The 13,158-nt window shown below is 43.8% G+C and overlaps 1 protein-coding gene across 6 annotated transcripts in view; it reads left to right on the forward strand.

The window, feature by feature from the left end:
• The first annotated feature begins 364 nt into the window (after positions 1-364).
• Positions 365-13,158, forward strand: part of RAPGEF1 (Rap guanine nucleotide exchange factor 1) — an 89,715-nt gene continuing 76,921 nt past the window's right edge. For 3 of the 6 annotated variants that reach the window (XR_014229872.1, XM_082327764.1, XM_082327767.1), the window contains exon 1: positions 365-488. Coding sequence is in view for 4 of the 6 variants with exons in the window: in XM_082327764.1 (XP_082183890.1) it covers positions 464-488 (25 nt within the window). In the remaining 2 variants the exon portion in view is untranslated. Of the gene's footprint in view, positions 489-2,093; positions 2,334-13,158 lie in introns of all 6 variants that reach the window. The other 3 variants (XM_082327765.1, XM_082327768.1, XM_082327766.1) reach the window with 2 other exon arrangements.

Raw genomic sequence — 13,158 nt, forward strand, 5'->3', positions numbered from 1 at the left:
CCGCCGGCCCCTGTCAGGACCCCGCCGAGGCGCCGCCGCTCCCCGGCTGCGGAGCCCCCAGCGCCCGGAGGCACCCGGGGGCTGCCCGCGGCCCTGCCCGCGGCCCTGCCCGCCCCGCCGCCGGCCCCGCCCGGCGGCCCGTGGCGGCGGTTCCCCGGTGCGGGCGGCAGGCGGCGCTGCGGCCCGGGGCGGCGCGGCTGCGTGTGCGGCGGGAGCCCCCGGGCCGCCTCTTCCCCTCGCGGCCCGGCGGTAGCGGGCGGGGGGCGGGCGCTGCCTGCGCCGCCGCCGCCGGCGCCGAGCTCCACAGGCCGCCGCCGCAGCGCCTCTCCCGGATCGCGGCTGGCCTGGCCGGCAGCAGGCGGGAGGCGGCGGCGGCTGGCAGCCCCCCCCCCCCGCCCCGCGCCGCGGCCGCTCCGCCGGCTACCTGCGCGGCCGGGCCTGAGCGCCGAGCCCCGGCTCCGACATGTCCGGCAAGATCGAGAAAGCAGGTGAGCGGGCCGGGCGCCGCGGGAGGCCCGGGGGGGAGCCCGCCGGGTCGGCCGCGCTCGCCGCCCTCCCCTCAGCGCCGCCCCGCCGCCGCCGCGGCCCGCCGGAGCTGCCCGAGCCGCCGGGCGCGGGCCTGGCGCGGCCCGGCGGGGCTGGGGGAGGCGGGCAGGGCCCCGCGCCCGGCGGGTTCCGGCGCCCCGGGGCCGGCGGGAGGCTCCTGTCAAGGCGGAGCGGGGCCGGGGCCGGGGCCGGGCCTGGGGAGCGGCGGGGGGATGCTCTGCCCGGCGCCCCCGCCGCCGCGCTGCCGCGGGCTGGTCCTGGGCTGCCCGGGCGCCGTTTGGGTCAGGCTTTTTGTCTTCTCGTCCGCTTTTTCCTTTTTATTTTTCCCCCTTTTTTCCTTTTTTTTTTTTTTTTATATTTTATTTTCCGCACCCCTGCTGTTCTTTCCATGTAGCAAAGCATCAGCAAAGCCGGGGCGCTGCAACGCTTTGGGGCCTACACGCAATGATTAATTGCAACTTCTCCAACTTTCCTCTTCTGGTGTTTGTGCAAGAGCAGAAAAGATGAGTCCGTGGGCAAATGTCAGAGGGAACTTGCTCATTTTTTCCTCTCTCTTGCAAAGCTCTCCCCTCAACCTGGGGTGCTCGCCTAGAGCCAGAGCCGGGGGAGGCTGCCGAGATCTCCTCTGCTCTCGCAAGGAAAGGCTCAAGCACGGATCATATTGTCTCTCTGTGCTTCTGGAGTCGTGTCTGGTTCTCAGTTGTCACTTTAGATGGTTGAATGCCCCTGTTTTTCTGTGTAGCGGGAGCAGTATGTTTAAAGATTCAATTAGTGTTTTGCAAATCAAGCAGTGAAGTTATTTAGTTTAATTATGTTGCATTTAATTAGCAGAGAAAAATCAATGCTGTTTTGTATTTTTTATTGTAAGGAATAGCTAGGCAGTTTCCAACTGGGGAACGTAGGGTAGCGGTCTGAGTCAGGACGTGCGAAGTACAGCGTTCAAGCTCTCCAGGACAGCAGCCACTCATTTAGGGAAGATTCCTGTTTCAAAGGAGTAAAGTTGGTAGCAGTGCTTTCTGGTTTTGATCATTCAGTCCTGGTTTGTTCTGGCTTCTGCGCTGCACTGTATACGAATATGTTCTCCTGCGATAGGGGTTCTGGAGCAGCCGCCAGGGATAAGCAGACTGGCTGCCTGGCAGCCGGCTTTTAAGTGCAGTACGTAGGCATGTTTCCAGCTCGTAGCGCTAAGTTACTGTCTCACAAGTGTGCATCACATCATGGGACAAATGTTATTCCAGAAATATCATAGGTTAATCTGATGCACGATCCCTTACATAGAATCGCAACATAACGCTTTGCTTTGGGATTCTGGCTATGTCTTTTCAATGCTTACTGGTATATCGCTGCAACTGTTTGTCTGGGAAGTGGGGAACTGAGTGAGGAAGGTGTTAGCAGCATATGTAGACCTGGGGCCAGCTCTAAAGTAATTGCCACTTGTTTATGCTAGAGGTGAATTTGGCTTGGGATTTTAGTAACTGCTGATAGCGCTATAGACAGTAATTACAGATGTATAAATAAGTGATCACGTTTTGTTTATTCGCGTGCAGTAAATAACCCTGTGAGAATAGTAAATATAACTCCACACCAGCGAAGCAGCGTGAAGAGTTCAAACGCGGGAAGATGACTCTGTAGACACACACAAACGCAGTGCGGTTCCATAAACAATAGAACAGAAAGGCCAAAAATACCATACAAAAATCATACTCTGCGCAACCTAGAGACCCGACCTTGCAACACACTGAACTCCCATTGAAGAACTCAAGACATCATGCAGGATCCATCCCCAGGTCAGTGCTGTAAATGTACAGTTTTGAAGATGGAGTGGGTGAAGCCTTGATGTGGAGGCATTCTTTCTAGTGGATGTGTATCATAGTGATGATTTGCTGAACAAGAGAAACTGTAAATCTGGGAAACTGTCCTCTTTCAACTGCTTGTACTTTCATTTCTTGAAGAAGGGTATTTAAAAAAAAATTAAATCCAGTCCAAATATAAACTGGAGGAGAAGAGACAGGGAAGGGGAGGGAAGGAGGGCTGGAAGCCAGCTGTTTCAGTGCAGTACAGTCTTGATCACTGTTTCTGGGTGTTTGAACTTCTGATTGACACAAACAGTTCAGTTAATAGCGTCACCGAATAAACACAGTCTGTAATACCGCAGTAATTCTGGGATAATATTTGTCAAAATGTATACAGTAGCAGAACAAAGCATACAGAGCCATGAAACAAACGCTATGAGGTCTAAGGTCTGCGTATTTGTGTACATTTGAAGTTGTTTTTTTTCTTATGGGAACGGAAATACATGCAAAACCCATTATGTTGTAAATAAAATAGGCTGTTGCCTGATAACAAGCCATCTTGACAAACTTGGAAATTGGCTTGGGCTTTGGTTTGACTCTCATGTTCATCTAGTCAGGCTGCTGGGAAAAGAAGTGTTACCTTATAGGGTTAGATCCCTAGAGATCTTACATACATCTGCTCCCTGGGTCCTTAAATGAAACACCTTGTCGGCACTTAATAAAAAACAATAGTAAATGATTAGAAATAACAGCTACCATCCTGTCCACCAAGAAGAGCGGACAAGGCTCAATCTGGAGCCTCTCTGTACTGTTGTTTAATCAACAGAAGGGTCACTGTCGAGCGATTCAGAGCACTGCTTTGGAGTGAAGGGGAGCCATCTGGTAACGTAGAATGAGACGGTATATTTTGTTTTCACTAGTATTAGACCGCCTGTTTCGTTAGGCTCCAGCCAGGAGGCTTCCAAATACTTTTTGGAAGCAGAATCCCCATTAATTTGAAGAGAAGGAATGGCATCCAGTGGGGGTTTTTCGTGACTGTAAACTGTGACTTTTTGTCTTCACTTTCAGGAGATACTTGCTCTCACCCTAGTTAGTCTTACAGTTTTGATCTAAAATGCAAAATAGGGATGCCAAGAAAGAGTGGGGAGGGTCACAGATTCTGCTTCGCTTTCCTGTTACCATGGCAATGCATGAATTCCTGTGTTTATTTACCTGGTGGATTACGTGCTCCAGGGAGTTGAGCTATTCTGCATTGCTCAGGGAGAATAAGGGAGCAGTTAGACACCATCAGGTCCAAAACAAAAGCTCTTCCATGAAGCAGGTCCATTCAAGAATGCCCTTTATTAAAACCAAAGAACATATGGGTGCCACACTTTGAAGGTTTATTCTACTTGATGTTTTCAGTCTTAATCTTGTAATTTCTTGCAGGGTTTTCATATCCCACGTAAGCTTGCTTTTTCAATAGCTGTCTGTTAAAGGCTGTTTGAGATAACTGTTTCAAGCATTAGCTACCTGGAGTGCAGTCAGTTATCTCTGTCCTGCTCAGGACTCAACTGGATGTGTTTATTCCTAGCAGACTGAAAATGCTGTTGTCTTCACCTTTTACTCATCAGCATTTGCCTGATAAGCAAATTCATCTCTGAAGTCTCCTCCTTTAGTATTGGTGGTATAAACATCTAGGGGTAATCCCAGGAGAACTCTGTTCTTAAGGAAAATGCCAAAATGGAAGAAACAATTCAGGAGGCCAGCTTATCCCTGTCTTTATAGGAACTTAATGTTTGTTTAGAGTCCGCCACGCCAATTTACATGATTCTGAATTATGCGCCTGTGAATGTTTTTGTATTAATGTGAAGTTTCCTGGGGAATCTTACTTTGGGGAGGATATGTTTTGAACTGTTATCATCTCTTGGATCATTCTATGGAAATTATCCTGCATATTTTTCACACCTGTACAGTTTTCTGCAGTTCCTCTTTGTCCAAGGTCTGCTTAGGTGAGTTACTAGGGAGAACTCTTTCTCGGTGCAGCTGTGCGTTCACCACCGTACCATGTTCTTCGGTATACGTGAAAGCTTTCAGGTTAGAAGTTTTGCAGTTGACCAGTGTAAGTGCTGCTCTACTGGTGGTTTTCAAACGAAGTAAAAATTCTCTGTAAAATTTGTCCTGGAATCTGAAAATTAAACTCTTCTAAAGACTCACTTCACAACCCTAAAAATTCAGTTCCAAGTCTTCCTTACTTGGGCTTTTAGCACCGACTGCATTTCCTACTGTATGCCCCTCGGATAGTGACATTACACGTGTGTTTTCTTGTAACTTGTTTAAAAAGCATCAACAATTCAGTCTTGTTTTGCGTAGAGGCAAAATACAGGTACGAGGTGATTGCTATTTAGTGTTTCCTACAAAATGGCACAAAGAGCAGAATTTTGCGTTTTTTCCAAGTCGGCATAGGCTTGGCAGGTGTTCTGTTGCATAGCTTCAAAACTGGAGCATTCAGAAATGTAGCCTGTGGGATAACTGCTGCAAGATTGAGCTGGGCATAGCAGTTGTAAGAAGGAAGTGGACAAGGAGTGGAGAAAAAAGACAGCTGAAGTCTACTGGAATGTGAAGCAGCTGGGTTGTGCCTTAGTCAGTGAAAAAGCAGAAACTGGAAACAATTGCTAAATTTATTTTCAGTGCAAGCAGTCGTTTTCTTTGAACCGCAATGACTAAATATATCTATTGGTGTGATTTTTATGTGGTGATACTTACTGGCTCTTGCTAACCTCCTGGCAAGCAGAGAGATGGGTGGATGTTCGCTGTCAGTCAAGATCGTAACGCAAATGTCCCTCATCCAGGTCCATTGCTTCACTTGCAGAGAACATTTCCCATTTGTAAGGGACCTGGTATCCATCGGCATGGCTTTACTTGTTGCAATGAGTAGAAGAAACCTGGTATCTGTTCCTAGGAAAGGGAGTATGTCTCTAACTGCTTTTCAAGGCTTCCTTGGGGTTTTGTTCATCTTTTTGGAAGTTTTGAATTGTTGTTGGTACCTCAGCTGATATACTAATAACTCTGTCTGTAAGCACATCTGTGCTGTATTGGAAAGACTCTGGTGCAGAGGTGTGGGTCTTTTTAAAAAACTATACGTTAACTCCTTATTTATTCCAAAGTTGAAAGCCTGTGGGTAGAATTGGCAAAACGAGCCTTGCTGTTGACTTACAAATCCTTTAAAAGGAGAGCATTCGATTCCGAAGCCTGCAGCATCTTAACTGCAAGTAGACAAGTAGAGGAACATGCAATGTTAACTATCTAGACTTTATTTTAAAGAAACTAGAGAGATGTTTTACCTTTCCCTGGCAGAGGCATTTGATGGCTAATCAGATTTAATTCAAGCACTCAGTCATTATGTGTATTACAGGAGATGTCTGGATAGTTCTCAGTTGGGCTACTGAGAGGTGACAGCTCTGTTAGTTATCATACCGTCTAATTTGGAAGATCCTTGTACCCTAGCAAAGGTAAGATGATAGAGAGCGTCTCCTGTCGTTGTGCCAGATATACAACATAGTTGCTGGAGTTTTACTAAAAACAATAAATTACATGTCAGAGCTACAGGTAAGGTGATTTGATAGCCGCCTTCCTCTCATGCTCCTCACCACACCCATCCTTTTGCGTAGTTTGGGTACATGTAGAGGATATAACTCATTCCATTTTCCAAGGCAAATCATCCCAACATTCTTCTGCTGAAACTAGAGATCTGGAGTTTTGGGGCCTTTTGCCGGTTTGCAAAGCTGTTGACCTCTGTGTGCTGTTGCTTAGCAGTGAAATGAATCCATGCAGTCTGTATTCTTCCTGTGGAGACTTTACATTATCTGGAGAAAAACCTGTGCATGGAGAGGGATCCTTCAGCTTCTCAAATTTGTGACAGAATAGGCTTTTCTCTCTGAAAACAATTGAAAATTTGTTGTTCTGTAAGTGCCTGAATATTTGGGAAATGCTGCTTTGGTGTTACAGCTGTCTTTTTTTATTAGCGTTAGCAAACTATAGGATTCAGCCATTGTCATGGAAGCAGTGTGGAAGGAGTATTAAAATCATGTAGCTATTGCAAGAATATTAGCTTTGTTATTTGTCAGTTTTGTCTAAATAACCAAAGCTTGGCTTTCATGGTGTACAGGTGAGAAATACTGAAGAGCATAATGGGATGAGGGGATGGTAACAGAACAGTGTGTCGTTCTCAGGGCTCTCGTAGAGATTAGAGGAAAAGGGAGAGCTGGTTGGAGGAAACCTGGATTTATTCACTTTTGCAAGTTTGAATTTGCAGCCCCAGAACTCCCAGGTGTATAAAAAGGTGGCCAGAGAAGGAAAAAGGGACATCACAAGTGGAGATGTTGATGGAATGGTTGGAAAGACCAGAAAAGGAGCGAGAGGACGGGCAAGCCCTGGATGTTAGAAGAGGAGGGAATGGTGGGCCAAGTTGTGCGCAAGTAGAGCAGATAGGAAAAGGCAGATGGATGACAAAAAGGGAAAGCGGACAAGGAGGAGGCTCCCGGCAGCTTTCATGGAGTCTGTTCCAAAGCAAAGAGACAGAAGATGGATTTCAGCAATCCGGAAAAGCTGCAGGAATCCTGCAGGTTGGGACGTGCTGCCAAAGGAATGTTCTGCAGTTCTGCTATTTGCGTTACTGCAGCCTGACAAATTTACAGCTACATTACCTGACCCAGAGCATCCACTCTCAAAAATACATTTCAGATCTCTTCTTGCGGTGCATGACATTGATGCTGATAGAGGAAACAATTTCATCTATGTGAGAGAGAAATTATATCCCCACATATCCGTGAAGCAACCTGAGAAAGTCGATGGATCAGATTATTGGTCTACTTTTATTTGCGTTGCATATTTCAGTTAAAGCTCTTCAGCTTTGAAACAGTCTCTTGATGTTAAATCTGTTTGCTGTTTTCGTTGCTACCATGGCTCACGTTCTCTGGAGTTTGTAAGATAATGTTTTTATGTTGAGAGGAAGGAAGAAGTGAATAGAAACAAGTATAAGAAAAAGATGGTCTGTATCAGAGCGTTCACTTAGTGTTGTGGGAGATAACAATATCGATGGTATGCGGGAGAATTGGTTCTCCTACACTTGTTTTCTATTTTATCATATTCAGGAAAGTAATCTAAAAGATTTGAGAATTGGCAAGAGCTGTATGGAGATTCTAAGCTTTGGCTAGCATTTTCATTGCACGTTTCTTTCATTTTTTTCATTCCCCTTTCATACCACTGAGAGGGTCGATTGAGCATGGGTGGCACCCGAAGAAGAGATTTCTTAATTATGGGGCTGAGGCTCTTTGAATTAAGCAAATGCATGTTTTGCATTATCTTACTTTACCTGGGTGATGCTCTCTGCTGCTTTGTGTAAAGCTTTTCTGGTATCATGAAAATACTCTGCATTTTGTGATTCAAGTTAACATCTTGGTACGGCCATCAGTGCCTCTAAGGAAATATTAAATCATTATTCTGCTGAGGGAGAAAGGTTAAAGCTTGCTTGCACTCTCATGCTCTCATTCTTTCTGTCTGAAGGCTTCATGTGGGGATGCCCTTTGTTGCGTACTTAACATATTCACTGAACCAGTCCCATTTATATTCTAAACAAGATCTTTAATTTCATCCCTCACATGTACAAAAATCTAGGGTTTTGAAAGAAAAGAGATGAGAATTTTCTTTTTAGGCTTCCGGAAAGAAAGGAAAAAAATCAGTAAAGGTTAAAATCAAAGAATAGTTACCCATAGCTGGTAAAGTTGGAGTAAGGAGATGCTGCAACTTGGTTAGTTGTTTAAACCTTGATAAAATTTTACCAAGAGACGGAATATGTAGTTCTGTATCTGTTAAACTGTAGTTTGCAGGTAATCTTTAATAATTAAAATGGGAGCAAAAGGAGTGTGTTCCCAAAGTACAGCATGCATTGGTTTATCCCCTACCTTGTGATGTTTTTACTGCGTTTCTCAGTCTACCAATCTGTCCTGTCCATACTGCCCAAGAGGTGGTAAAATAGCCTCAGGGATTAATTCTGTATTTAGAAAGTTTCCCTTATGAACCAAACATCATGCAATAAAGGGCACCCGGGGAAATCAATATTTTAGTTCTGGATGCACGTTCCAACCAGTTCTAGAGAGCAGTGCTCAGTGAATCCATCTGATGATGGGCTTCAGTTAGCAGGACAATACTGTTTAAAATACAGTTTTCCTTGGGTGATGTATTATCCTTTCATTTTGTGCTCTAACTATATTAACTTAGGTTCGTCATTTGGAGTAGGGGGAGAGAAAGTGCAGATGGTTCCCGTCCACTTTTTGCTTAACAGTGCGACCTTGCATTTCAGTGTTGGGAGTGATCTGTGCTGCGGCTTTCCTATACAAAGAAATTGAATATCCCTATCTGGATATATTTTTTCCATCTTATTTTTTTAAGTGTATGTTTTCTGCTTTTCTAATTAGAAGAAGCTTTAAACTGAATTATATGCAAGAATAATAAGTTTGAGGAACTAGGGAGGTCTACCAACAGGTTTAGTTAGAGCTCATCTATGAATTTACAGGGACTTACAGAAAATGTAGAGCACTGGTTTGTGCAGGAGGTGGTTGTCTGTATAAATATCCTTGCAAAGGTCACATGAAATCGTATGCTAAGTCTGATGCCAGATTTTTGATGGAGCATGGTAAGAGTGGTGCAGGGGTTGAGTTTACTCTTTCACTGCTTGGAATTACTTCTCCAGGGCTACTACTATGTGGGAGAAATTTGCAGTACCAAAAAAACCATTATGCATCTGAGAGTTACATGACTTAAAAAACCCCCCACCTTCTTGTGTCTTTATGAGCAATACCTAGGAGGACATAACTGTCAGAAACTGAGGTGGGGAGTTTCTCTGTTTTCAGCTTAGTTTTTCTGTTTGCTCTGAATAGCTGTTTTCTCTTTGTTACTGGAAACAGTGGCACTTCTGTCTCCTGCTCTGTCAGTCCGGTCTGTTGTAGTTTACAGGAGAGACACTTTGGAAAGTTGTAGAACCACCCTGTTAAGACGTTCTAATGAATATAAGAAATGGTATTTAAAATACATTGTTTGCAATGAGCTGGCGCTCTCAAATATGGCCAGTTTTGTGACATTCGGGTGTACAGTATCCCTTTAAAGAAGAACCACTGAGTCTCGATGCGTAACTTGGCGCGTCTGCTCAGAGGTAAGCTTGCTTCTGTCTGTACCTCTCTTACTTAATCTGTAGCATCTTTTCATAAGGAAATAGTGATGGCTTATCCGTCCTTTGTTAGAACTTTTGGACCTCTTGGCCAATTTCAGTCAAACTTTACAGAGGAATTGATATTAGAAATTTATTTAAATTTCTACACAATTTCTGTAGAAGACTGAGTAGAACGAAGAGACCACAAATAGTGCCTTCCTTATGGCAAAAGGGAAAATGTAGCTGTCCCACGTGTCAACTGGTACCCACGTCATTTCAGAATCACTAACACACACAGTGCTTCTTGTTCGGAGGGGGGCCAAGGCTGATGCAAAGAAGATAGATTTCTTGTGTTGGAAGAAGAATAGATAGAGTTTCACTAGTTTTGCTGCTCATAGAAAAAAGCTTTTTTTTTTTTTTAAAGAAGACCTGGATGATGTAGTTTGCTGTTTGATGATTTAACTAAGGTTATGAGCTTATGCTCATTCAGTTGCATAAGCAGTTTGTCAGTCTAAACTTGTCTCCGTTTATCTTGCACTGTAAAATTCACAAGCATGAGATAAATCTGACTGTATTTTGAAAAAAATATGAGGAAAATTGTGCAGTGAGCTACTCCAGTTTAACCTCAGCTGGATTAATTGATGCAACCTTCATGTATAGGCAAGGTCTAAGGATGAACGATATAAATTCTTTATTCCCTAGAAACTTTTCCTCATTTCTCCACTAAACTTCTTGCACCAGCACATTTGTATTAATTAAAAACTGATTGTGTCATTTAAGCTTTTGCCTCTAAATTTATGAAGGTAAGATAAATACATGAAAGAGAGATTTATGGTGATTTGAGAATATACTTACGCAGACTTAGTCAGTTTTGTGAAGCTGGCTCAAAATTGCACCTGTACTGAAATAGATACAATTTTGTATATACAAAGTCTAAAATATTTTTTATATATGTATAGTTTTTGTTCTAATAATTTCTAGTCCCTCGTGGATTCCAGCAGTTGTCAAAAGGATTTGATAGTTGTTACATTGGTTTGGAAATGCCTATCTTTCACCAGAGACTATAGGAAAAGCCTGTGATGATTTGGCATCAGGCTGAGAGGTAAAAAGACTGATTAAAAATATGTTTTCCTTTGCTGCTAGAACAAAGACTACTTGAATTGTGAACTGGTTGGCCTGGAACAGGGAATACCAAGGAAAAGCAAAATCCTTTGGGAGAAAAGCAAATATGTGTGTCTTTTGGGGACAGCTCAGAGGAGCCCATCGAGGGCAGTGAAGGGTGGGTTGCTGTTAAAAGCCAAAGTATCGTAGTTAAAATGGCAGGGCAAATGAATCCTTAAACACTGCGTAAAGAGAGAATTTGGTTCTCATTACTGTCTGTGTATATTTCCAGGTAGACTTTAAACAAAGACGTTTTGCTCCTGTCTGTCTTGGGTGAAAGCACTTGTATAAATTCTTTAAATATGCATTGGCAGCTCTTACTCTTAGGTTTTATCCTGAATTACAGCCTTGTTCATTAGACCTCAAATCTGAGGTGTACATTTCACTGTAGTACTTCTAGGGCTCCCTGGGGACATCAGGTATACCGCAAGCGATGCACAGGAGAACTCTGAGCTTCCATTTGGCTGGCAGCCTGGGGAGCGCCAAGGTCCAAGGGATCAAACCCATCGTTTGGACCAGACATTGGTGTAACTGGTGTCATTGCCTGGGGTTGTCAGGATTGTTGTGGCTTTTTATTATGTGGAGCAGCGCATGGGAAGAATACTTACCTGGCAGTTGATCGCAACTGTCTGTGTTCGGAGTTACTACCCAAATGTGTATTTTACACTTTTTGTTCTGGCTGAAGTTAACATGATAAAGAAGGGAAAACTAAGGAAACATCTGAGGGATTATTTCTGGCAGCTGGGCAGATGAGTTTATCTCTAAGTCCTGAGAGTCTCTGGCAACAAGGTGTGTAAGAGTGCTAGTAACAACAAAAACAACGTTGGAAGGTTGTTGATCGCTTATGTCATTGTTTTGATAGTTCTCAAGTTCTGTAAGTACTTGGGGCTGGTATAAATAATACCATCTAAGGTTACAGCCATTGGTCATCCAGGCCGTTGGAGCTCCACTGGCAATATGCAAAAAAAATTCCCCCATCAACTGAAAGCATAACTGATTCTGAAATCATTCCCAGCGTGCATGTGCTGGTAACATGAATGTTGATCAAGGTCCTGATCTGAGTTTGGCATCCAAAGTTGATAACTCATGCAAAACGCCATTCTTGGCAATGTTACCAGTGCTGTGGCTTGTCCTGTGGGGAGAGCTAACGGGCTGTGGGTTTTATTATTACTATTATTTTCATTTGTTTTTATCATTTAATACTTCTCAGATGAGGTACTTCTCATCTAAAAGCTTTGGCAACCTAGTATGCTAAGTTTCAAATATTATCATAGTGGGAAAAACAATCATGCTAGAAATACTAGTAGTATACGTTTAATGAAATTGTTATTCAAAGCTCTCATATCCAGAAAAGTAACACTGGTTTGTGTTGATGCTGCACACTATGATCTTAACCTTTGGGATGAAAACAAAGCACAAAAGCTGGCTCCTCCTGCAATCCTGTGCCCTTGAAGGAGTCATTTAGTTAAATTCCTTAATATTTTTGCAGCTGTGGTTGTGGTTTATTAACTGATGCTGCCTTGAAGAAGAGCCCGTGTCTGCAGCAGAGTTTTCATTACTCATCTGTCAATACTTGCAGAGTAAAACAAATGGGTCTGGGTCGAGAGACTCCTGCTCTTCTATGTAAATGGTTTCTTTTTCTCCACCCCTGCTATTTTACCCAAGGACTGGATATAGAACAGTTTTGATGCAGTACCTGGTTATGCTGTATTGGATGGGAAGGTCTGGCCTGCTTTGTCTGTCAGGATTATTTTAAGCTATGATGTTTAGATTTTATTAAATGAACCAGAGGGAATTAAAAACATGTCTCTCTCCCAAAATATTCTCAGTTGTACAGCTATAAAATGCCCTTTATCCTGAATCATACCAGCTGAAGAATCTCCAGAATTTCTCTTTTGCAGTGGGTAAAATATGATTTTTGGCCAGTTCAACAGCTCGCTTGTCAGGAGAAATCCAGATGAGTTTTGTTTGGTTTTGTTTTTACATACTCCTCAAAATTGAAAATCAGATAAACCAACATTATTCCGTTGCCGTGTTTGCCGATGCAAACTGCAGGTTTTGCGGTAATTGCCTTGGCTTCTGGGTGAAATGCAGGAGGTGACTTACCTGCCTGGATTTTTGATTTTTTTGCATGATAATTGCAAATAAAGGACACATCTTACTTTGAAGCCCCTGCAGAACAGGGATATCTGCTCTGAGGGATGGAGAGGTAAATGAATTTCGTGCTGGTACATAGTATGGGCGAGTGAATGGAACCGACTGCTTTTGTAGCAAATGAGCAGTCGATATGAAATGCTTTGCTGGAACAGGGCAGGGCTGTAGCAAAAGGATGAGATGTAATAAGTAGGGGAGAAGGACTTGCAGAACCCAGGGTATTGACTCAGTTGACCACACGCTCCTCTTGAGTTTCACACTTGACTGTGACAAGTACTGAACAGAATAGCAGCCAGGCTACTGAGCCAGCGTGCTTCA

This window comes from Platalea leucorodia (genome assembly GCF_965183815.1).
Source record: "Platalea leucorodia genome assembly, chromosome: 15".
NCBI lineage: Eukaryota > Metazoa > Chordata > Aves > Pelecaniformes > Threskiornithidae > Platalea > Platalea leucorodia.